The sequence below is a fragment of the Tympanuchus pallidicinctus genome, unplaced genomic scaffold (assembly GCF_026119805.1).
Source record: "Tympanuchus pallidicinctus isolate F22 unplaced genomic scaffold, pur_lepc_1.0 scaffold8, whole genome shotgun sequence".
Classification (NCBI taxonomy): domain Eukaryota; kingdom Metazoa; phylum Chordata; class Aves; order Galliformes; family Phasianidae; genus Tympanuchus; species Tympanuchus pallidicinctus.
The window spans coordinates 27,852,355-27,878,609 of NW_026294802.1; the positions used below are offsets into that span (position 1 = coordinate 27,852,355).

Here is a 26,255-nt window from a genome sequence, read left to right on the forward strand (position 1 = left end):
TTACCAGTACTGATGCTCATTGCCTTTCTCTGCAAAAGCCTCACATGGAAGACAGCAAGGGAGCTGGGAGAAAGAAGGGGAGGAGGGAACACACTGTCACAGCACAGGATCCGGTCTTCTTTATGGCTTTTACTCCTGTGTTTGACTAGTTCTTCTTTGGCCAAATTTGTATCTTCCCTGAAGACTTTCTGAGTTCCCAAGTAACACTTGGCATTGGATCCAGTGTGCCATAGGGAACAGATGGTATGCTCCACTTGCTAGCTAAATAACTCGTCACCTGAGACTGTGGTAAGCTCTCATTCAGCTGTTATTGTTGGTAACACTTCTGAGGCACAAGTGTTTGGAGGCAGAAGTCACCCGTGCTCACGTGTGCTTACAGATCACCAGAAAACCGAAGCTGACCTCAGGCCCTACTGCTCGCTGTTTGACAAACAAGTCAATCAGGTCCATCTTCCATGTTCCAGAACATACAACACTGATCTCTTTTTCCACCCTCCACCAAAGGTTTCATCAAACCATCCCATTCTTCCTCCATGGTTTCTGTCTCTCAGAGGAGAGAGTCTGATCATGCAGTGTTTCCTTCCTCAAATAGCATACCTTTCTTCTCCCACATGGTCCCCAGCTCTGATATTGCCTTGTGAAAAACTCTTCACTTTCTCCTCAGCCATCACATCTTTTATATTAATTCTGAGCTCTTCATCCATCACAAAACTCTACTATTGTTAATATCCCATCAAATTCTGATCCTGTTTGCCTTTTATATCTTAAAGCTCCCTTTCCTCCCTGAGTTGTGCACTCTCCTGTACTCTGCCATGTGTCTGATTTTTCCTTCTGTGGGTAATTAATGCCCTCTCATCACCACTCACTGCTGGTTCTGCCCCATCTTAACACAAGCATCCCCAAACTCACCCATCAGAAGTACTTATTTTTAACTGGGCTTTCTGTCTGGATGACCCCATACACTCTGACTTTCTTATTCATTCTGAGAACCTGTGCATTTCCTGCTAAAATCTACCTGCAACTGAAATATTTTATTTTTTGTCTTTGTAGTTTGTTATTTCCCTGTATTCCTGCCCTGAATTCCTGTCTGAATGGTTGTTTGCTTTCGCAGTGTTTGTACTTCATTGGTGCATTATCTCTTTCAGGCTCTTCCTAGAAAGGACCCACTCACAATCTCTAAAAAAATAAGCACACAGCACTGTTCTGCACTGCAGTCCCTTCCAACAAGAACGTATCTGCCACCACCTTTTCTTGTTACCTAAAGGATGACTTGAGCCTTCAGCTGCTCTCTGCCTTTCCTCCAGCAGAGCTGCCACCCCTGGTGCAGTTGAGCCGTGTGACTCTTGCTAAATCCCACGTTTTGTGCCCCACCATCCACTTACCCTGAACACCTTCACCCTGTGCTTCCTGTATGTGATGCTGCTACTGCCCCTCTGCTGTGATCTTTGCCAGATGAATTACCAGCTCTGCCTGCCACATACAGCATTGGAGAGAAAATGAAGATGTATATAGGAGAACTTGTTGTCCTGCATACGCCAGCAGTAAGTGCAGCAGCCCCTCATGTCCCATGTGGCCCACAGAGGTCAGAAGTCTGCCAGGCAACCCTTCATCGTGTGACTTGGTGCATGCCTGTGACACACGGTCTGAGCTGAGATGGCAGCAGTGTGTGGTTGTCACTGAGATACAGACAGCAGGGAGCAGAATCTGTTTTTTTGTAGAAGATTCAGTCCATGCTGAAACGAAACACTGTTTTCCAGTATTTTTTGCTCCCCAGGGCACATAACGAGAGCACACAGCCTGCAAGTTATGTTTGGCCAAGAATTCTGGACATCTGGAGATGTTTGTGTAAATATTAGAATAACTTGGGAAGGATTAATTGAAGATGCACACAGTTGTGAAGTGTTAAGCCCTGATTAAATGCTCTTTACTGTGTAGTCACATTTTATTACAACTGACATACGTTTGGAACACAGGTAGAAAAGAAAGCACATCATCTATTTACAATCACTACACATTTACATTATATTATTTACAGATAATGAATTTAGCAATATATCTGAGCAGAAAATATAGCAAATATCAATACGAAACTGTACAGGGCTTAATCTCACGTCCTATAGTGGAGTTGCATTTCACTGTAATAATAAATACAGTTCTATATTTACAAATTTTACTTTAAAATCTATTAAATGAATTTTAACAATTTCAAGTTTAAAATATTTGATCAAAATATTTCAAACATGCTTATAAAAATAAGACACGGAGCCTTTAGGACTTTCTGCGAGTTAAAAAGTTTTGATAAAAGAAGCTTTCTTTAACCAGTCCTTAGAATTATAACATTACTTTGATTCTCAAATCACTTTACAAACTTCTTAAATATAGCGAGCTGAAAGGAATTTCACTGACATTAAGCAGTGCAGCACAGACAGACCCCAGTTAAATTAAAGCTAAGTAAACACGGTAATAGGCATTGTGCAATGGTTGACTGATCCTCTGTTTAATTCAAAGTGGTTTCAGGCATCATTCCCCAGCTGTATGCTGCACTGCTTCAAAACCCACAAGAGATAAAGGATTCAGATAAGTACTCAGCTGACTTTATCATACATAATTTCAGCATTGGTTCATTTTTTTTTCCCTGCAGGATGAACATGTCAGCCAAAGTCAACTCTAATGCCATCTGTAACTGCAAACCTACAAATATGCCAGTGTGAGTAGACAAGAAAGCCAAAGCATATCCATTGTTGGCAATAGAGTCTTCACTGTGAAAATCCATCCTGTAGTCCCAGAAAGTTGCATATATAGTAACAGATGAACAACAGTGACCATCTGTAACTGATTATCTTAATTACAGGGCTAGCTTAACTGTGGTAATGTTCAAAAATTAGTCTCATTCACCTAGAAGTTGAGTGGCCATTAACTGCAAAGTGATTACTGGGCTATTAAAGGTTATTCCTCAGGGAGCTATTTTTAACAAATCTGTGCATTTCCGTGTCATAAATGATCAACTCACTTGAGTGAAAATATGCCAGCTCTAAGAAAAGATGATTGGAAGGTCCTCTGATGGCTTGGCCAAGGTCAAAGACTGCTTGTCTTCTGGGCAAAGGAAGGGAGCTCTGTACGCTTGGAAAAGGTCTGAAGTCTTCTCACCTAATTGCATGATGTGTAAACGTACACATCATGATTCAGCAAAGTATTAACAGATTACAATCAAGAGAGGTACTCTATGTTAATCTAATCTAACCAGCTCCTAAACTAATGCCATCAGGCATCCCTGAATTCCAATAGCTGCTCCAAAACCTTTTTTGGCAATGTATCCAATCTGAACTTACTTGGTGAGTTTTCACTCCAAGCCATGGCAAGTTGTTCTACTTGGCAGCGACCGTTAACGTCATCAATTCGCACCTTTATTTTTATGCTGTGTATACACACCTAGCATCAGCCTCCATGGGATCTTACCAGATTCTTCTCCTCCTGACTTAGTCCTTTCCCTCAAACTTCTGTTTTCCAGAAGTAGCTGCTCACAAACTGTGGTCAAGCTGCTTATTTGATAAGCTTTTTTTTTTTTTTTTTTAAATAGTTTATTTGTGACATTGAAATGTTTTATTTCCCCAATGTTCTTTACAGCATGTGAATACAAAAAATGTCTGAAATACTCCCGTAGTGCTCGCAACAGTGCTAAGAACACAGACCATAAAACCTTCACTCCTTGTATTCCCATATCTATCATTAGCCAAAAAGACACAGTGACCTCCACATCTTCAACTAATGACCTTGAGAGGCTTTCTAGAAATGCCTGGAGCAGGACTATCATTTTCATTACTAGACAAATGACCTTACATCAGTGCTTTCGTGTGAGTGCCTTTCGTGTCATTTACTTGTACTCCACACACCAGTCTGCCTGTATTCATGACCTTTCATGTAGTATTTCTCCCTCAAATTCTATGAGTCTCTCAACTGTCAGTTTTATCATTAGTAGTTCTACTGGCATGCTGGTAATTCACGACCAGATTGTGCAGAACTGTAGGAAAAAAATATTACTGTAGCAATGGCTTGCTGTTTATGATTCCATTTTAAGTGCTTAGCAGGATTTTGATTAACTGCTTTTATACTATATAATAATTCTGTAGATTTTTCTGGCAATTAGAACACTTTGTCATGTCAGACAACTTCTGCAAAACCAAAACCAGCAGCAGGTAAACTATTAAATGAACTTTCTCTATTGAACATGGAACTTAATTGAAGTATATTCTGCAAAAACCTTTAGGTTTTCCAACAGGACTACTCTTCTACTTAGACATCTTGCTGAATGAGGGCCATATGCTGATGCTTATAAAAACAGACTCGGCACTGAGTATCTATTATTAAGACCAAATTATATTAAACAGGAAAAAATAACAAAAAACCCAACCCATGAAACAAAGTGTGCCATGTTTGTGTTGAAGATGTGTTGAAGAAAAAGCTTACCAATTCAGCGCAGTATTTTTGCTCTTCATCAACTGCCTTTTCTGAGTAGTGCTACTTTGAAAGGGAACCGCCAATACAACTGCAGAAACTGCTGCAGCTTTCAGATTTTCTCTTCATTCCAGCAGCTCTGAAACTGGCTGAGAAGGCTAAACTACTGGATTTTCAGCCTACTGCAAGTTTTGTCATCTGTTTTGTGATGCATGTAACAGTAATTCAGAGGCAATCTCTAGCTTGAAAACACACACCCATACTTACTTTTGGGTTAAAAAAAATTTGTAAACATACATATTTTCTGCACTGCCACTGAAACTAGCGACATGGAACAAATGCTACGGATGAAATATTGCAGCTTTCTGTCATTTGATAAGACGATGGCATGAGTGAATTGCTGGTAGGCATGTCATATGATATGCTAGCACTTGTGAAGGTTACCAGTGCTTGCGTTGAGTCACAAGATTGTTTTTCTATGTCTTCTGAATTCACAGAGATCAGACTAGCATGTTTTGGCCTCCTCCATAGCAGAGTTTGCTTTCGCAAACTTCCCAAGTCCTCCTTGAAGTGTGGATTGAACAATATATAAAGGAGTGGGTTTAGACACGCAGGCAGTGGGACAATCACCAGCAGTATGGACTTTATCACTTCTGGGCTGATAAAGGTAAGATTTAGTAAGGAGGAAAAAGTCAAGAAGGCCACAGGGCAATAAAGAATGCAATTAGTAAAAAGCAGCAAGGCTATATGTTTGACCATAGAGCAATCCCAAATATTGTCCAGTTCTCCTTTTTCTAAACTGCAGTAGAGCTTTGTGTAAGCAATAGTCATTACCAGGAAGCAAAGTGAGTTCAGCAATACTAGCGCTACCATGTAGCCCATAGCAGTGGGTTCTCCAAATGGTAATGGCAAACAAAGTGGAGAAACCCCATACTCACTCCCAGTGAGGAGAGGTATCACTGCAATGACAAGTGCCAACATAAAGCAAAAGAAAATGGCAATTTTTACACTAGCAATAGAGGATTTTGTTTCAAACTTTGTAGCATGCTTTATAGAGAATGCGCGCTCAAGCGCAGCTAGGGTAAGGAGGAAAATGGAAGCTTCTGAAGCAAAAATGGAGAGAAGACCAGTCATTTGGCAACCAATTCCACTTTCCCACTGTGCTCCATACTGAGCAAAGCTACCAAAAGTCGATGCATCCACACTAGCCAGTACTCCACTGGAAAGACCCATCAAGGCGTTTACAATACCTATTAGACCAATCAAAAGCTTTATGGAGGACATATACAACAGAGATCTGAAAACTGTAGCTGTCACCAGTGCATTGCAAACGAAGGTCAAACCGACGATGGTCCATACTCCAATTCTGATAAGCCAGCTACCAAAGAGATGATCACACGGTTTGAAGGGACCTGAAAAGACAAGAGAAAAAAAGGAGAAAGGAAAACTCATGTAAAGTAAAATTCAATTTTTCACTTTTTTCTTAGCGTAGCCAAGCAGTGAATTTCACTCCAAAAGGAGATCTGGATATTTTATCTTTCTTCTGAGCAATAAGAGATCTCAATAGCGCACTACTTATCTGCGTATCGCATGCGTCTGTCCCTCCGCCTGAACATTCTAGTTTTTTTTTCTTTTTTTATGTGTGTTTTTAATCTACTAGTACAAGTGCAGTGTGATTGCCATGAAAAATTCTTCAAGAAAAAGGACAGCTGTACCTTCCTCTTGCACCAGCTATGGGCTCATATATGTGCAGAACGCCACATGGGAAAACAGGAAGCTTACCAGAAAAATCCTGAAGGCTTGTCTCTTGCATTGGTTACTGGATACATATTTTACTGTTCTAAACTAGCAGCTGGAGGTCAAACTTTCATGCGAAATTACTGACTAGATTTCTTACTTATTGAATAGAATGTCCAGTTTGTAGTTTCAGTGAATGCTGTCATGTGAAGCTGAAAAAGATCTCTTGCTGAACCAGAATAAGTTGCTAATGAGTCCTGGTGAAGTTTGATGTAATGGATATGAACAGATACACTCTGGCTGCCAAACAGCATGTCATTACACAGTTCAAGACCCCTTTGCAGTGTCTTTTCAGAGGAGTGCTTTGCTCTTCATTTTCTCATCCTCATTGATTCTATGAGGTGACTCAAATGGCTTTGACCTTTGAAAAGCTAAAGGCCAGATCTACTTTTCAACATCCTACACAAGAGGAAGAAAACTTTAATACATGAAGCACTGGAAAGAATAGGAAGTCTCTTTTTGAACAACTAAATTTTGAATAAACTCAGGATGAATTTTTAATCCTTTTTGCCAAGAATCTGGAATGGATCCTTAAAGGCAAGTTGTTGAGACAGAAAAATGTGGGTAACATCTTTAAGTCTGTCATCATCTCCAGCATTCTCAGTGAAGTAATGGATACTAAATATCCCATCTTCAAAAGACAAATGCACTGTAATCTACTAGTTTGGATTGAGATCTAATGAGATCTGAGAGGATTCCATTTAGATTCCAATGATAAATCCGACCTTTTAGAGGAGATCAGGGTTGTTGAAGACTTTTCATGATGGAAGATATGACATGTTTTATTTTGGCTGCAAAGAGATTTCCTGAGACCACTCCATTTGAGAAATATCCCCAGAGTGGAATCCCTAAATCTTTGACTTACAATTCAGATATACTTTTCTGCATAAGTTGACTGTCAAGGTATACTGCAAGTAAGGAAATAACACTGCAGAAAGTGAAAAGTATTATTTGGTAGATTGTTTGACATAGCAGTTCCAGAATGACACATCCTCGAGATGTGAAGATAAATCATAGAATAGCTTAGGTTGGAAGGGGCATTAAAGATTACCTAGTTTGAATCCCTTTCGCCACCCACCAGATCAGGTTGCCCAGTGTGTGATTGAAGCTGAACGCATGAGAAACATTACTTGTCTCGGTACTAGTCAGCTGTGCTTCCTCAAAGCAAGTCATCCACCTTCTCCATGAAGACACAACCCCTGCTGCTGAGTTGTACTCCATACAGCTACTGTTTCCACTGAGTAGGCAGAAGCATCCGTTGTGTCAGTTTACAGGTGTCTGGTGACAACTTATCATGAAGATAATGATGTTTTTGTGAGCTCAATAACAAAGGAGGCAGTAGAGAAACATGGGGATCTTGGCTTGGAGTGAGTCTTGAAGTACTAGCTGATTTTTGTTCATGCTTTGAACATGCTTTTGTTCATGCAATGGAAGAACAACTAGGGAGAATCTTTGTTGAACAGGATGCTAAAACTAGAAGTTATATTCCAAACACTTTCCTCATCTTCAGGTAAAATTTAAGTGTAACAGGTGACTTGTAGCCTTGCAATTTAATCACTTTTTATTTTTTAAACCTTAAAACCTTTCCATCATACTGCAAAGCCAGGGATGTACTGCTTACTCTCCGAAGGAAACGACTGTGTTGGGTGTTCCTTGTGATGGACCGTATATATTTCATTACTGTAGTGTTTTGTTTGTCCTAGATATTAAACTGTGTGTTATTCAGAAAGTTCAAGTATAGAATATAGAATAACTCAATGAAGAAGTACTTCAGTTTCGCAAAGGAAAGAGCAAGCAAAGATTCTGTTCTACTATTATCTATTTATTGGCAGAAGAGAACCTTTGCTTTCTTGTCCCCCTGATAAGAAGACCAATTCCTCTGAAAAGGGAAGAGTGAGGATCTGCCAGAGGACTGTGTGAAATTTCTGGTACGTTCATAGATGAATTCAGTGTTTGCAGAGTTTTCTGGAGGACTGTGCAGAATTTCATATTATTGTACAGATATTATTGCAAATTTATTGTCTCCATCCTAGTTTCAGATTCAGAGTTTGTTACTGCATCTAAAATATCTAGCAACTTTGCTCTTAGATTCCCATCTATTGGAGTTCTATACCTGGAGAAGGTGAACACTGCACTGAATGATGAGCTTTCAAATCTTCTTCAAAGTCGAGAAGAAAATCTTCAAAGTCTCGCTCATCTATGGGGGAGAAAATACTCAGATTTGATACTGCATTTTTCAGGAAAATTTCTTTTTGTACAAGCTGCAAAAAAGTCCTGGCTATTTAAGGCCTATTCTCATCTCTCTGCCTGCCAAACTGTAAGAAGAAGCAGATGTATGCTTTCTTGGTTCTAAGTCACTGTACTCAGGATTATTTAAACAGTTGGCATCATCACTTCTCTGAAAACAATCACTTTCAGAAAGTTGCTTTCTCCATTACTTCATTTGCAATGTGACAACTGTGTAGGAAGGAGTTAAAAATACGAATTCCACTATTGTGCCCCTCTATTAAGATTTAACCCAGGCTCTTGTGTTTCTTTGTGTGTCATTGATCTACCATGTATTCTTGGCTCTGCTCTTGCTGGAACTAGCCCTGAACTTTGAAAACTACTAGTCTTCAGGACTGGAGACAGCAATGAAAGCAGAAGGTTGGTATAACATGTATGTATGCTTTTACATGGCAGGTCAAATAACAGAACTTCTGCTGAAGGGGAAGAAAACAAAGTAAATTTCTGCTCTGCAGAACAGATGCACTCTTGGTACCCAGGAAATGCCAGGAAAAAATCCCAGCAGCTACACCTAAGTAACCACACAAGCTCTGTGATATCCTGAAGCATGGGTGCAGCAGGACAGAGAAGGCAGTGCTGCTACTGCCAAGGCTGGCAAGATACTAAGTCCTTGCTGATCGATTATTTTATAGAGTTACATATGAGCACCACTTCCCTGTCTCTCAGATAAAGGGAAAATTTCACTTCCCCATACTTGGACAGAAAAATGAGCAAGTGAGATTTTTGTAAGGCAAACCTGACAAAATGACTTCCCTAAGCATAAGAATGCTTGAATAATACATTGCCAGGCAAGAGAGGAAGAGGCTGCCTCTGTGACTGTGAAAGAGTATTGGATAAGATTAACATCACAGGCTGCCCACTTGAAAAATCACAACCTTTAGGAAGATTTAAAAATGAAAGGTAACGATTACCTTGAATTTGTAACAACCCAATATCCTTCCTGGAAAAATCATCAGTGCTGCTATTCTCGTCTTTGTTCCATTGGCTGGAGATTTTGTAGTGGCTCTCGCAAGCTCCAAAGGCACAGCACTGATAAGCATACGGCATTTCCATGACCCTGGAGAAGAACATTGAAATATACCATGATACCGGGATGGAGCATGAGCTATTCATTGTACTGCTCTCTAATGTTAGTGCAAATGAACTTGGTTAAACAGCCAGAATTGAAAGTAGAAATATTTATGGGTAAAAATCAATCATGATGATATAAACCGAAGATTCACAGATAGAACCCTCTGCCAGAATGCAGATGATTTCTAGGGTACTTGTAGTGAAGGCCCAGTGAAATTTTCTTACACATTTTCATGGGAGATATGGAAGTAGAAGACATAAATTGCTCTTGAGTGAATGTTACTCTGAGAGTTCCATTTCTATTTTGTCTTTTAATAGTTCTTCAGTGTAACTCAGCGGTTTCTCCACGTTACTTTCTTACTGGTTTCTTTTAAAAAACCAAAAGATCACAACTGTGCCTAACCTGCCTAACAGGCAAAACAAAAATCTAATTTCCCAAAAGGAATTTCTCCAGTTTTGGGAAATAAGATCTATTTTTGGATTCGAATTTCATCTATCTCTTTCCACATCAAACACTTTTCACAGTAAAATGGCAACAAGGAGATTGCTTTTTGTATATAGACCAAGAAAGTAGTGTTCTAAACAGAAAGGTGAATAAATCACAAATGCAACATATATGAAAATATATGTCACTGAAGAAAAGGTTTTCATTTTACTAATTGTCACAGCAATGAGCATTGAAGGACACTGGATGGTCATTTCTAACTCCCTTAGTAAAATTGGAATTCCTAACACAAAACTGAGTACAGATGAGTGATTTTCAAAGATTTTGAGGCGTCTATTGCCAGAAAATTACTGATGTCCAGTATGTTTTCAACTCCATTTCTCCGTCGATGTGCAAATTCTGGGGAAGAACTACATGTATACAACTTCTAAAGGCTACTTCTTCTATTGGTGAGACATACTTTATGCACTGGAAACAGAGACATTTAGTTTGCAGATCCCCAGTAGTAACGTAGTGGAACCTAACAATTCACCTTAATTTCAACAGACTAATAAACCTTCAGAGGTAAAGATGTGACTACTACCAGGTTACTTTCAACAAATTAGTCATGTAAATTAATATAATGAATGTTCCGAGCAACACTTAATGCCCTGAAAAGTCTACAAGAGAATCAGTTTGTGAACTGCGCCCAATGCCAACACTTAAGCTTGCATGCTAGCAAGTTTAGAGAAGAGCAAACCGAACCCTAAGCTCTAAAGTGAATTTTAAATTAGTGCATTTGGAGAATTTAGACTCTATACACTTATATTTCTGTTGGGAATTAGCAACAATAATCTGTACTCTTGTAACCAGTACAAAATTGCACAAGCTACTTTTTCAATACTCTAGTAAAAGTTCAAGAAAACTAAGTTCTATCATGCAACTTCATGCCATCTGACTGACTTAAATATTCAATTTCTAACTCATTTCTCTACATGTGATCTTTTAAAATATGAATATTATCCTGATGAAACATTTCTGTAAACTTTTCCCAGAAGTTCTTCTTAAATAAACTATTATTATATCCACACATTACAAAACTGACCAACAGTTAGTCACCTCCTGGGCTGACAAAAATAAATAAAAACCAACACAAAACACTTTAAAAAAGGAAACACTGAAATTTCTATAAGATGATCACTGCAACTTATGATGTTAAACCTTCTGAAGTGTTTAATATTGCTGAGGAAATAGCTAGTGGGTATTTTAGGTTCAAGAAATGAAAGCAAGTGTGTTTTGGAATGGAATAATTCAGTTGGAAGAAACTTTCACCTAGTCCAACTGCCTGAGCAGTTCAGGGCTGACCAGAACTTAAAGCACATTACAGAGGGCAGAGTCCAAACACCTCTTTAGCACTGACAGGCATCTAGCACCTCGCTAGGAAGTCTCTCCCACTGTCTGACCACCCCCATGGCACAGAAATGCTTCCAGCCTGACTCTCCCCTTGCAGCCCTGTGCTGTTCCTATTCTGCCATCGGTTCCCAGGAGCAAAGCCCAGCACCTCCCTCTGCTTCCCCTCATCAGGAGCTGCACAGAGCAGTGAGGTTGCCTCTTGGCCTCCTCTCCTCCAGGCTGAGCAGCACAGTGCCCTCAGCCTCTCCTCACAGGAGATGCCTTCCAGCCCTGTTACCTGCTTCTGGATGTTTGCTCTCTTCTGGATGTTTGCTCTTCTGACCAGTTGGCTGTGCTGTGTTTAATGCATAGCTAACAAGAACAGATTTTCAGGTTCTTTTGGCCTCTCACAAAGTTGAAATGTGGACCTCTCACATGGTGTTGTTCCACAGCTTCCACAAAGTGGCCAGAAAAATTGTTTTTGGTTAAAGACTAAGACTCCAATTTCTTATCCTCTCTTTAGGACTTTCAAGAACCTTGAAAGTCAACTGAATTTTTATTTTTTTACTTTTTTATTTTTTAGTTACTAGGTCATACATACAGATTTTAAACCTGCAAATACTTCTGAATGTCTGTGCAAGGCATATTTGAACAGACTGACTGGGACCCAGAACACAATGGATAAAATATACTTTGCAATGGAAAGCAATTAGCGCCAGTTCTTGGTGACAGAGGAATTCCTTTCCTTTAAAAGCAACTTTTAATGTAAAAAAAAAAAAAAAAAAGGCAACTCTCAGCCATGCAGTGCCAGAAACAGTCCTTTTTGTACCTGGTGTTTATGTGATAGTGGTGATTAGATTTGGAGTTTGTCAAATTATAGTCCCATAGAAACACTGTCTGAATTTATTTTTATATATTTCTTACCTTACTGATGGTATTTGTACCCCTGACATTTTTTTCCTGCTGCAAGGAATATCTCTTTTCCTGATTTTAGACCAAACATCAGGGAACACAAGGTTGTTTTCCACCTCACAAAGGTTGGTTGATGGTGAATGGAAATGCACAGTTATGACGAATGGAGCTAGTCACTGAGTTCTTTACAGCACTGAATCAAAGCATCAGATAAAGGGGGAAGGAGTGGTTGGCAGCCTGACTTTACTTCCTCATAGCTTGTTATAGCAAGCTGGGCTCGGCTCTTTGAGCATTCTTGGGCCATTGCTGAAGGTGGGGCAGAGGATGCTCAGCTCTTTGATGTGTTTGTGTATTGAGCAGCAATGACCCATTTAGATGAGCAGGAAGTTTTTATACAGGAATTTGTCTTTAATGTTGAAACCAATGTCTAGTTCCAACAATTAAAAAGGGTGAAATTTCATTTCGTTTCAGATCTCTGTTCAAGTTGGTGTTTCATGCACTGTCTGCAGTGATCCTGCATGAAGTCCTGGCCTCATTTTAATTTATGGTACAAGTCCTACAGGATCCAGGATAGGATTTTATCCCATTCTCTCCTGAATGGATATAATTTGCTCTTACAGATGTTAATCAGCTCTAGATATATCGGTCATACTTTTTATATCTTTTTAAAGAATTAAGCCATTGCTTGGCACATCCTTTTTAATTACTCATTCCAACTAAATACACTGTAGTTGCATTTCAGCAATATATATAATTTATCTTGTGAAAAAAAAAAAAAAAACAACCCACATAAAGTGTAATATTGATAAAAGAATTCAAAAATCTAACCTGTACACAATTAAACAACAAATTGTTCTAGGACCACTACAGGTACACACATGGTATATGTATTACTGCATGTTTTCTATTTTGGAGTGATCAATTTTCTTGTGTTTAGGTTCTTTTTAAGAGGCTTTGGGCATTTTAGAATTATTACCTGCCTCAACATGCTGGCAAAGTCAGTGAGAGAAGAAAAACAGGCAGACGCTCAGGCTCAGACATTCACAACTTTTTATGATACTTGCTTCTTGACCTCTGAGACTCATCTGAAGACTTACATAAGGCCTCTAGCACTTTGAACATTTATGTTACAAAGTAGTTTTACACACTAGTGATTGAGTCACTACCAATCTCCTCTGTGACAAGCTACAAATACTGGGTTTATTAAGTCTTTTAAGCACTGTTTCATGGCGCTTGAATCATTTTTGCAACTCTTCTCTCTGTTTATATTAACATAGCATCATAAAAGTACTCCAGTATGGTTCTATCCAGTGCTTTATTCAAACATTTAATCATCTCCCTACTTCTATTCATCACACCTTTATTTGTAACAAATAACAATGTACAAAAACTCCAGTCCTTTCCATCAGTAGCACATTTCCCTGAGTTGTCTGCATACAATGACTTATGAAACTCTTTCAGTGCAAAATGCAAATCTAGGGAGGACATAAGTATGGAGTCTTCCTTGCAGACTTTTCAATTCGTATGGACATAGGCCTGGGCAACTGACTCCAGGTGGCTCTGCTTGAGAAGGAGGTTGGGCTACATGACCTCCAGAGGTCCCTTCCCATCTCCACCACTCTGTAATTCTCTAATTATGTTCATACTGTTTAACTGTTTTGAATTTTATGGTATCAAAAATTTTACATTAAAGTGAGGAAAAAAAATATTTTTCAGTTTGTATCCTCCAATTAAAACATGAAAATCAAGGGAAAGTTAAGGAACACTCCCCACTATCCTGAAATCAGAGGCAAAATGATTTACTGTGACTTTTCTATGGTCATGCAGTGACTGGCAGAGCTGCAAATAATCTCTAGATAACAGTTCCTTCTTGTATCACAGAGCATCCAGCAAAAAATTATTAGCATCAAAATTTTATATGGCACACAATGGCAAAGTTTTGGGGGGCGGTTGGGCTCAGTGATCACTTGAGATCCCTTCTAATCCCTGCAATTTCCTAATTCCATGGCTCTGTGTTATCTGAATCTTAAACCAAATATTACAGAAAAAAAGACAAAACAAAACAAAAAAACAAACCACATTCATTTTTACTTGGAACAAAAATGGCCAAATATCTTAAAACTTCAATAGTATATTTTTGATATTTACTGAGTTCTCTCTAAACATAAGGGAAATTCTGTAAGCACAGACCAGTAGAAAGACATATCATATATTGTTTTAACAGCTTTTGAAATATATCACCAGGAAGCAGATGTGGCTCATATTAACCAAGTACTGGGGTTAATATTTCAAAACACTTCACAGTTTCTTCAGTTAAAAGTGAACATAATAAAATAAGTCTATCATTTTTATCATATTTGCTTTGGTTTTAATAGCACAGATCAAAGACTGACAATATGAAACAACATGCGTTACACACTGACACACCTTCCACTGCACATGAACACAAATGTAGCTTATTAGTTTTAATGATATACTCACTTGAGTTCAGGAAAATTGTCAGATGATATCAAACTTTGTAGTGCATGATTTCCTGTTAATTTTAAATGAGTTAGACCATGTAGCCCCGTCACAGGAAAAGAGGACAAAAGGTTGGATGACACATCCCTGCATAACAGCAAATAAAAATCAGCTTACAGGTTCTCTTTTATTTTAATTCTGTAATAGAAGTGTCATATTGGAGAAGTAGGCTATAGTTTTCCAAATGGATAAAAAATGACTCTGTTATACACAAGTCTCAATCAACAGAGCAAAACTGCAACAGCACTCAGAAATATACACCTATATTTTCAGCAGAAAGCTAACAGTGATCAAGGGAAAATGGTAAAGTAAGCAAAGGCAGATGTTCAGATGCATTCTGTTTTCTATTACTCCCTCTCCCTACCATTTATTCAGTAAGCTGTTTCAGTCCTCCTCATGATAATCTACATTGCAATACTTCAGATGGTCAATGCTCAAAAAAGAAAAAAGGAGAGTCTGATGCCACTGGTATGGTTTTACAAGTGGACTATAAATTCTTGCCCCTTGAACATCTAAATCAAAAGGGCTAGTCATAAAATAAGAGACTTGTTGATGTACTGGTTTTCTACCTTTTCATGTTTAATGTGCATGTGCTTGTGCATGCATATGTCCTACTGCTCACAAGACAGTTAATTACCAAAGATGAAATTTTGGTTCAACTGAACTGTGAAGTCTACCATGACTTCATTCAGATGAGGGTTACAGAGAAGCATTTCAGGTAACACTTGGTACAGTGGTTTATGTGTGTGTTCAAAGGATTTTCTACTGATCAAGGCAAGAATTTATTGCTGGCAGAACAATGGTCCTGTACTCTTCGTTCTATAAGAAAGCACTAAGGAGGATCCCTCCAAAAAGTATGCCATAGGCAATATTCTCCTCATAGACATTTTTCAGTTCACCATTCAGAGGGGTGGCTTAGTCCATCAAAAGAAATTAATGCCTCTTTTCAAATTTTTGTTTCCTGTAACTCCCAAATCAAACTCCTGCATTATCTGTGATCAGATACCCGTCAGCGTGCATTTGTGAACAACTGCAGAGCAAGATAACTGCAGAGGAATTTTCTTTCATGTTGTCCCCAGGGATACACCCCAGGGATTCACCTTATAGAGGTATTACAATTACAGTGGGAAGAAGGAAAGAGTAAAGAAAGAAGTGCTTGTAATTAAGACCTGCAAAATTGGATTTTTGGTGTTTTATTCATTAAATAATCTGACTAAAGTTACTTAAGAAGAAAAACTATTCCATGCAATGATAAACAATGTTTGTAATTTGATTTTGTATCAATTTCCTTAGTTTTGATACACAACTAATAAGGCATCTGCCCCACTGTTAAAAGACAGTAACTGACTAACAAATTGAAAGAAGAATGGAAGATACACTGATATGTTTCATGGAGCTCTAATCATCCTGATTACACTCTGGTATATGCAGCTTTGCCATAATATCTATGGGAATTGGTGAAGTACAAGAAAGCAGACATTTAGATACAGATCTGACAGACCAGAAGATTAGAACAGAGACAGTTTCTATTTCTGCTGAGTGGGGCAATTAACAAGTTACCAGTGCTTTGTATGCTCTTGCAAGAAAAATGTTAAAATTTAAACGTAAAAGATATACAAATACTTACAGTTTGATCAGAGATGGTAAAGAGGAGAAGGCATTGGGGTGAATAATTTTAATTTTGTTCCAAGCTAAATCCCTACAAGAAAAGTGAGTGGAAAATTACATACCCACTGAGTGAATATGGAAGTTTTCATACACTTGATTAGGGTGCCTAAATATAAAAAAGGTATTAATTACATGCAAATACTTTCAATAAACTTCTGCAAATCTCATGCTGCAAAATCTTATTGAAATTTTTAAAATTATGTTAGTCAGTTAATGGAGTTAGTTACTAAAGTGACAACATTATCTAAAACTTCTTAATGCCCTTCGCAGTCTAACTCAGTTGTTTTTAGTCTGCTTTAGTTTCCCAAGGTAGCAGACAGAGGAATGGGTTATACAGACTACTTCTAAGAGGACCTTATGATATGATTAGTAACAGCAAATCCATTGTCAACAAACTTAACTGAGTCACAAACAAGGAAAAACTGAAATAAGTAGCTACATAATATACTATATATATACAGACTTGATCCTGCAAATACTCTTAAGTAATTTCTCTACAAAGTTATTCTGCTGTGTCTGTATGAACACACAGAAACATACGTAAGTTTGAAATTTATGATGGATGCTCTGAAGGTAATGCCTCCTATTTTATTATGTTGGCCCATGACATCAGAAGCAGATGTTGGTGGTATGGCAGTAGAGGGTGAACCTTTCCACCAATATTACATTACATTTTGCTGCTGTGTGACAGATGGCAGCAGAGGAGACGTCTGATAAAATGTTGTGTGACATGGAAGTGTGTATGAAGCAAAGGGGCATCACCAAATTCCTCCATGAAGAAAAAATGACACACATTGACACTTGCTGAATGTTTATAGAGACCAAAGAGTGGATGTGAGCACAGTGAGGCAGTGGGTGATGCATTCCAACAGTGGCAACAGTGAAGTGAAAGACAAACCCATGTTCCAGATAGCCATGCACAGCTGTCACACCATGAAGAGTATCTTAACCAGGTCATCCGTGCAAATTGGCTAATTGTGATCACGACAAAAAGCTGTGCTTTGCAGCTGAGAATTTGTTCTGTCAAATAATGTTATTATGCTCCTTGTATCTGTTGTCGTTTTCATGGGAAGAATTACTTTTGGAATGACCTATGTATTTCTTATTGTTCTTCTTCATAGAGAACACTTACCCCTATAAAGACCTCATGCTCCTCAGAGCTGATTCTGCCAATAGATACTAGCTCTGGGACAGCATCTTTCTCCACCTCTACCATAAATGTTTAGAAGTAACAGCTTCTATATCTGTAAGTTTACATATCTGAATTCATTGTTCAGATAACTAAACTTAAAAATGTTTATTCTGCTTTCCAAATCACAACTTAATGGATGAAAGATCAAAGTGAGGAGAAATAGAAAATAGAGTGACTTGTGGCAGACAGTGGACAGACAGTGAATAGACAGTGAATTAATAGAAAATATACCCCCATGTGTTTGAGCACCAATGTGAGCCACCATTAGTGCTGTACTCACAGAGAACGAAGAGAAGCCAGCTGCCGGAATGTGTCTGCTTTGATTTCATCAATTTCATTATGATGCAAGTCGCTGAAACAGCAATAAAAATTATCTCAGTTTCAAAGGTATCCAGAAGACACTAAGCAGTACTGTAGACCATTTATGATCCACTTCAGTACATTGTAAGGATACGTATTTGAGTACGTCAAATTGGTCAGTTGTAACTGAATTAATGATGCTCAAGCAAATTCTATCTAGATGCCTCTTTTTGGGCATTTTAGGATAGTTTGAAGCTTACATTTTTTGTAGCTTTTTACATGCAGTAAAACAGGGTAAATCTTCCAGCAGATTATAAGACAGATCTCTGTAATATACAAGAAAAGAAAAGATTAACATTCAATGTAATGCTAAAAGGTTTGCTTTCCTGTCTCTTTTTATGCTCAGTTAAAAATAACTTATTTACAGGAGAATAGAAATGTGCAGATTCAGTTATTATCTCTCATCTGTCAGCTTTTAATTTCTAACTGAGGGGAGAAGGAAAGATATATTAACTCCAGATACGGCTGTTGCAAATTCTTTGCATTGTCTGACAATCTCCTGCTGAAGTGCAGACTTCTAAGTGTTTTACAGTAACAGCATTGGCAGTCTGCTTATAGGGAGCATTGGCTTTGCATCACAGACTTCATATTCATCACGTTAAACTTCTGATAAATATTTAATCATTTAAAATGCACAAATAAATATGTATTTACAAATATGTTAAATGTCTATGTACATTTTGTCTGAGAATATCCTATATTTTTCTGGCAACAATCACAACGAACTGTAATTAGCTTTCAGTTCTACACTTCTGATTAAGCAGTATTGCTTCTGATCCTTAGAACTGTTACATCTTATAACTGAGCACTGTGGTTAAAGATATGGGAATTAACTTTGAAATCAATCACTACATGAGGGAAAAAAGCTCTTGAAAAGACTTGAGCCAAAACTCAACAAATTACAGAATAACTGAAACATCTGGACTGATTTATAGAATAATCTAACTAATCAAAAACAAGCCCAGGCAATTTGCAGAAATTGGAGGGGAAAAAAAAAAAAGAAGGAAAAGAACCAAACACCCCTCTCCTACCCACTCTCAACAGTCTCACCATATATGTACATATATATACATCTTGTTTGGGGAAAACTAAATCTGAATTTTGCTGGTGGAAAGAATATAGAATAAAAATTAAATACATAATTACAAAAAATGTCATTTTCCCATAATTATTAATATCAAGTAAAAGAGTAATCTACTTTCATCCCTGCTTCCAATCCTTTAAAACTAAATCATATCTACCCACTTGCTTCCTTGGAAAAAATTATCTTTGTCACTACTATTCTGACAGGGGCATTTTGTAGATTCTACTTTTGATTTGTGAAAATAGTGCAAGTAATGACAGTGTAGGATTCTACTGAGTCCATCAACTAAAACTTAATTTTTCTGGAAATGTTAATGACATCCACAGTGGTATTCAAATCATGTGCTATAATTAGTCCTATTTCAATGCTGGCCAGAGAAGCAATACAAAATACATTCCAAGTGATGTAATACATAGAGGAAAGCGTTGGCTGATTCTCAAAGAAGCAGACAGAGTGATTACTTTCGTTAGTGATTAAGCAAACCCCAAGGACATTTCCAAGCTAAAATAATATTGGATATTTAGTATAAGAACTATGCCCCAACAATGCCAAGTAATGGTCTATCAAAATTTCAGCCAACTACTTAAGTCTGTCTGGAGAAAAATCTAAAAGAGATGCATGAAAAGCACTCAGAGCTATACTCCTTACACAGATAAATTTTCCATTCACTTCCCTGAGTTATCTGCCTCACAAGAAAGCAAAAGTGCTACAGGAGAGACAGAATAAATGAAAATAAAGGCAATGAAAGTAGCTCTGATTTTTTTTAAACAAAATCATGAACCATTTTAGCATTTCCTAAAAAGATGAAAATTAATGATTTTTTCCAGCAGTGCGTGGGAATTACTGACAGGTATGTGCAATACGAACTGTTGGAGGATGGTATTTTTCAGTAACATTTGGGACTTGATCCCTGCTCTGATTTCTATGCAGTAATGTGATACACAAAAATAGCAGCGATGGGGTAATTTTGAAACCATAATGACTTCATTTGCTCATTGATCTTTTTTATTAATGTACAGTTATTAATCATGCAGAAACGTACAGCACTTGGAGGTTAGGTAGCTGGTCACAAGCTGATCTGGGGAGAGAGGTGATCTGTGCTCCTGTGAGTGTCCTATTGAGAGAATTTGTAAATAAATAAATACATACATAAATAAATAAAAGATTGCAGCACAAATGCTTATTTTTGGGACATTCTTTAGAATAGATATCAAAAATACAAACCAAAGAAAAATACTCCTCTACTACTTACAAACTCTCCAGACTTGTAGTCCCAGTCAGATCAGGAAACTCTGTTATCTGTGAGGCACCATTTAAAGTCCTAGAATTTAAAACACCGTTTCAATACAATTGCAATGAGGAATTTGAGGGACACCTCTAACGTTGCAACTGAAGACAATTTAAAGAAATGAAACACATACAGAGTTCTGAGTTCTGGTAAGTTTTGAAAAGCAGATTTTCCAACAAGCTGGATGGGATTATCATAAAAATGTCTGCAAAAAGAGAGCAAAAAAGGCATTTTATACACGTTATACACAATGTTATACAAATAACACATACACAAAATATTACATGGAATATTTTAAAAGATTCAAGACACATTGCATGATTACAATATATACAAATGAGTAATCTCTATATGCTCACAGACATTTTGTGCACCTGTGGACCTTTTCTCACCTGCTAGCTATGTCCATTAAGTATGCTTTTAATACTGAAGTATCCATTTTCCCTGGTTTTAGAACCAGAAGCCTGCCATTTCCTCTTTCTCCCAGAAAGATTAAAATTCAAAGATGAAGAACTTTATTATGACATACGACAAAGTTGATGGATGAAGAAAACAGAATTTATCATATTTGGAGAACGTTGTCCATCCACAGCAGTGGAGTACCACTGCACTTGTAAATGAGCATTGCTTTTGCTCATTAAAAAAATGCTGCTCAAAACTTGTGGCTATTTTTCTTACATTTATTTTACAATTTCGTACACTGAGGTTTGCCAATTATATGTATTCTCATGTAAATAATGAGAATTGAGACTGGAATCCATCACGAGTAATTTTTCTATATCTTCTACATTGCCAGCAATACTAAGAGACTTATAAAGAGTGGTTCAACTGAAAGGTCAATGATGAAGTATTGGTACTCACTCCCTTTAAATAAGGCATGCAAATTGCCACACTTTTCATAAGGCTAGAAAGATATAAGCTTTTCACTTGCATTATTATGTGCTACACAGTGCATTCACAAGAAGATATATCAGACAAATAGCAACAAACATGGTACTTAATACCATATCCTCTTACACAAAGTGTCATTGAATAAACTGTTACCACTTACATTGTAATAAGTGATGGATTACCTACAAACGCACGCTCGGGTATCGACTTGATGTTGTTGCTATGAAATCCTCTACGAAACAAAAAAATGGTTTACACAGTAAAGAAAAGGAATGAGAAGGCACAATTTGTATTCACAATACACAACAATTTCTTTGACTGTAGTAAGGAAAATGTCTGTGTGTAAAGATATGTTTTTGCTTTCTGGGGTAAGACAACTGGTAAAAGCAAGAGCAAAAGAACAAGTGAAGAAATGTCTGGAATTCAGCACTCTTCTACACAAGAAATGCCATGCAGGTGAAATAAACAGCAAAATAGCATTTTAAAATTCAGATGCTCACAGCAGGAAACCATTTCATAGCTGTATGTCATGTAGGTTATGTATATGTAATGTACATATAGACATTGAATAGTACATGTATATACATATATATATGTATCCTCTCCTATTTGTTAATTTGCATCTATTCCATTTACTGTGATAATAATGAATTACACAAATTCATAAAGTAAATGATTTTATACATTATATTGTTGAGTCTCCCACAACCCAATTGTTGAAATATTTTAGATGTAGAAATGAACAAGCTATCCAATGTGTCTGCTGGATAGGGGGCCAAAACTTGGTCTCATCATTAATTACTGGATTTTATTCATATGAGTACTTCTCCATTGTGAAAAACAAAAGAAACAACTAAGGTTTCTAAAGAACAATGATGATTTGTGTGGGAAACTCCCATTAGTTCAGTCGGGTATGAAAAGGGCTTCCCAGATTAAATTTATATATTTAGAAAGCCTCAAATTGTTCACTCATGCAGGCACACTTGGTCATTACTTCAACAGGTTCCACATTACTGGTTTCACTTGTTTAGTCACCGTGCTACTGCTGATGAGACAGAACAAGGCTCTAAATCCCTTGTTCTTCTGCATAAAAACTGCATCCATGCAGACACAAATTCCAAGCAATATGAGGATCCCATTTCATCTAGAACCAGTGAACAGACTGGTTTTGTGGATGCACTGAATGGGATTCCTTGTACAGAGAAAGGCAAAAGAAATGGCATGACTGCTTCCCAGGACAGCATCTGGCCCCTCATCACCATTGACACGGTCAGAGTGTGGGAGCAGCCCCATCATCAGCCAAAAGGAAATTGCAGTGCATTTCTGTAAAACAGAGTCTATGGTACTTCTGAGGTCTTGACTGGGAGTGAGTGATCATGGCTATAGCTCATATCCTGTGCACTGCACCTCAGCAATGTACCTCATCTGAACCTTAGGTGAGTTACTGCTTGTCAGTTCACATACTGAGCAAAACAGCTTAAATCTATCTGCACTCCTGGGTAAGGACACTGTAGTAAGGCCACACTGGGAAAAATGTTTCACAGGCATCTTCAAAACCTAACATCTATACCCATTCTGGAGAGAGAACTGACCCTACAGTTGATAACACCAAGGGCAGAGCATCTGGGACTTGTATAGCTCTGCCTTGATGGCTTGCTCTTTCCAAAATGAGAAAAAAAAAAAGCCATGGTTAGTGTTTTCAGTCCAAGCACAAATTCTGAGAAAGAGAAGAGGCCTGACCCAGAAACACCTTAGTAATGTAGCCCTGCAATAAACTGAATCTTTGTGGCCCTGGGTTCCTCTTGCTGAGAACAGAAGGAACCCAATGAGAGACACCTCATGTTTTTAAGATCAGCTTCCAGGGCCAAGCAAAACACTGATGTACGGTCAGGTTCTGTGCTGGATTTGGGAATTCAGGTTACAGTTTAACACTCCAAAGATTTCCTGTGCAGAGGAGCTCAGCTGACACAAGCAGTTTGATACCTAGATGTGAGAACCAATGGGGTCGAGAAATCTCAAGCACATCAGGCAATTTGCTGGACTGGACAAGGTGCATTTACTGCAAATCTAGGTTATCCATATTTGGCTACTGACTCCAGTGGTCAGAAGAAAGGCAGTTCTTCAAGGCCACTGGATTTCATACCAATTATTTTAGGCCTCAGGAAACAGAACAGCAGCTGAGAGTAGCTGGACTGAAAAACTCACAGCCTCGCAGAGCCACACTCTTGGGCAGCACAGAAGGCACTGAGTTGGAGTCAACACTGCTTGGGGGTTCCCTGCTTCCAAAAAAATCCCAGCCTCAGAAAGTGGCATTATTATGAGTGATGCAGTAATACTACAACTGTGTCAACTCTGTCAACTATGTCCAGCTGCTATACGATTAGCTAGTTTTTGTAAAATCTATGCTGATGGTACATGCAGAGTGGCAATTACTTCAAACTGAAAGAACTCTGGACATACGTACTGCTGTACACATCATTTTAAAATGTGTGAATATTGCATTCATTCTTTTATAACTCAGTTGTTTCTTACAATAAACTTGGCTGGCTTCATTTCACTGTTGATGTCATTTAAGAGAAACTATGTCTGTGCATCCACAAGTGTTTTGTTTACAACATTACAAAGGACTACTGAAGTTGAAAAGAGAATGCTTTAATTTAATGGGGGAGGAGGGATGGAAGAAAACATTTAAACTAGATAAGACAGTAGGAGGACCATGTTTTTTCCTTAGTCTAACAGATTGTGATATTTTGGATTGCTTGGAAAGAACAATTGTTGTGTTTGGGACTCAAAATAAATTAGCTGTGTTCCAAGGATGAAGTTCTTGAAGAAAATTTACTGCACAATGCAGTATAAAAGTTGTCAGAACTTGAATGCTCCAAATTGCATGTTGAAAATTATCTTTTATGCATGTTGGCACATTTATTAGCTTTTCCTAGGATATCAGATTTTAGGGATTACTGACAAAATCACCAGCATTAAGAAAATAATCAGTCATACACTAGACAAAACATTCTCCATCCTAATATAAATGCTGTACTTACAGTTCTTTTAGGTTTGTTAGTGTCCTGATAGCAGTGGGGAACTCGTCCAGACTGTTGTAATTTAAATCTCTGTGTGAAAACAGATTGTGTTATTTAGGTTTTGTGTTACATCAGGAATAACTGAATTGTTGGCATTTGTAATGAAATACCATTTTTCATGCATTGAATGAGAAACGTATAGCCAAAATCCAGGAAATCTTTAAAGTGCACTGATGTTCTGTAAAAAATCTGTTTAGGTCACATTCTCATTCTTATTTTTTGTATCAAGAGGGAAAACATACAATAAACCCAACTTTATCATTAACTGTATTGTTCAATTTAAGCTTTGGCAGTACTCACATGGAGACTGTTTCTAACCATACAAATTGTAAAAGCAGTAGTTTAGCTAGGGTAGTGACCTTTGCTTTAAGAACTGCTCGTGCTGCAGTGGCAATTAGACTTCATTATGGTAAAGTGAATGAACTATACACATACTTCTGCCTTGAGCAAGACGTGTGCATCCTTTAGTATTCAGGAGACACCTGAAACTAAAATTGAGATGCGCCTGCTCCCTGAGCAGTGCTTTCTGAAGAATATAGTCTGAAAAATTTGAGAAACAGCCTTATGGAATGGGCAAAACAGAAATCACAGTTTACAATAGATGGAAATTGAAACAGTATCAGGCTGAAGTAATTCAGGCAGGAAACTGCTGTCTGAACTCAAGGAGGCTTTCCTTCCTGCTTGTAAATCTCTCTCTCCCACTTATTGACAGAAAGAGATTACAGGCAAGCACAGTTCTGCTTTGCCCTGCAGTGATAAGTGATTTCCAGACTTATGCATCAATGCAAGCAAATGATCTTAAAACTGACCTCCATAGTTTATGCTGAGATCTCTTTAGATTGTCTTGAAACTACCTTGAAACTGGTCTATACAGTACGCAAGTAGTAAGTTTGAGGCAAGTGCTACACTCTCATACTGCAGTGAAGAGACTCCACCTATATCCATTCCCAGATTCATGACTGCCTCTGAGTTTTCATCTCTTTCATACCAGGTGGCTGGGACTGGGTTTGCAATTACTTATTCCATTGTTCTTTTTTCCCCCCCATTTTTGACCAAGTGCCATGTGAATCTCACTTAAAAAAACACAACAAACCATTACATTTTCCCTCTCTCTTTCCTGTCCCCCTTTCCGGTGCTACATTAAGGGACTTCCTTTCAACTCACAGCAGACTAAAAGTCAAAATTGTAAAACTGCATTTCAGTTTGAAGGGATCAGTGCAGCTGAAACTCGGGAATGAACAGAGAAAGAAAAAAGGTCAAAATTTCTTGCTTTCTGGTGTTACTGAAACATGAAAGTGAGCAGTACATACTTCTGTGGACAAGAAAGAAAATAGTTACCTTTAGACTAGCATTATTCAGATTTGATATTTTGTCTATTTGCTCCTCAGATCTTTATCCTCTGCCCTGGTTAGGTGAAATCTCTAGAATCTCTGAGAAGGATTTAGCTGATTGTGGCAGGTGGTAGAGAAGAAGATATGCAAGCTTTTACTGTTCCTGCAGCATTTTGGAGTTCTATTATCTACTCTAGCAGATAGATATGAACAGAACTTTGACAAAAGCTTGAGGCGATTTGAACGCTTATCAGTGTTATTCTTCAGCAAAGCTCTTTAAAGACACAATCTTGGACACAACTGAGATATCTTTCCTTGTAAAACACACATGATTCATGTATTTGGCATTTTCTCTTCTTCTAGGGATAAAAAAAATAAAATTATATGATTTCATAACCCTCTTCTATGGCGAGACAGTTTCTTGGTGGTATATCTTTTCATTCTGACAGTTTCCCAATCTGGCCTTTAAGTTTATTGATTAAACAAGACAAATAAATAGTACTA

At 37.9% G+C, this 26,255-nt stretch overlaps 1 protein-coding gene across 1 annotated transcript in view; it reads right to left on the bottom strand.

Annotated features, from left to right (window-relative positions):
- Positions 1 to 3,553: 3,553 nt before the first annotated feature.
- Positions 3,554 to 26,255, bottom strand: part of LGR5 (leucine rich repeat containing G protein-coupled receptor 5) — an 85,686-nt gene continuing 62,984 nt past the window's right edge. Inside the window, exons 7-18 of the mRNA XM_052668997.1 lie at positions 24,382 to 24,450; positions 21,498 to 21,569; positions 20,580 to 20,651; positions 20,411 to 20,479; positions 20,201 to 20,272; positions 18,275 to 18,340; positions 17,995 to 18,066; positions 16,482 to 16,553; positions 14,816 to 14,941; positions 9,447 to 9,592; positions 8,363 to 8,446; positions 3,554 to 5,864 (exon numbers count right to left, since the gene is read on the bottom strand). Coding sequence (XP_052524957.1) covers positions 4,774 to 5,864; positions 8,363 to 8,446; positions 9,447 to 9,592; positions 14,816 to 14,941; positions 16,482 to 16,553; positions 17,995 to 18,066; positions 18,275 to 18,340; positions 20,201 to 20,272; positions 20,411 to 20,479; positions 20,580 to 20,651; positions 21,498 to 21,569; positions 24,382 to 24,450 — 2,011 coding nt within the window. The 3' untranslated portion in view covers positions 3,554 to 4,773. The remainder of the gene's footprint in view (positions 5,865 to 8,362; positions 8,447 to 9,446; positions 9,593 to 14,815; positions 14,942 to 16,481; positions 16,554 to 17,994; positions 18,067 to 18,274; positions 18,341 to 20,200; positions 20,273 to 20,410; positions 20,480 to 20,579; positions 20,652 to 21,497; positions 21,570 to 24,381; positions 24,451 to 26,255) is intronic.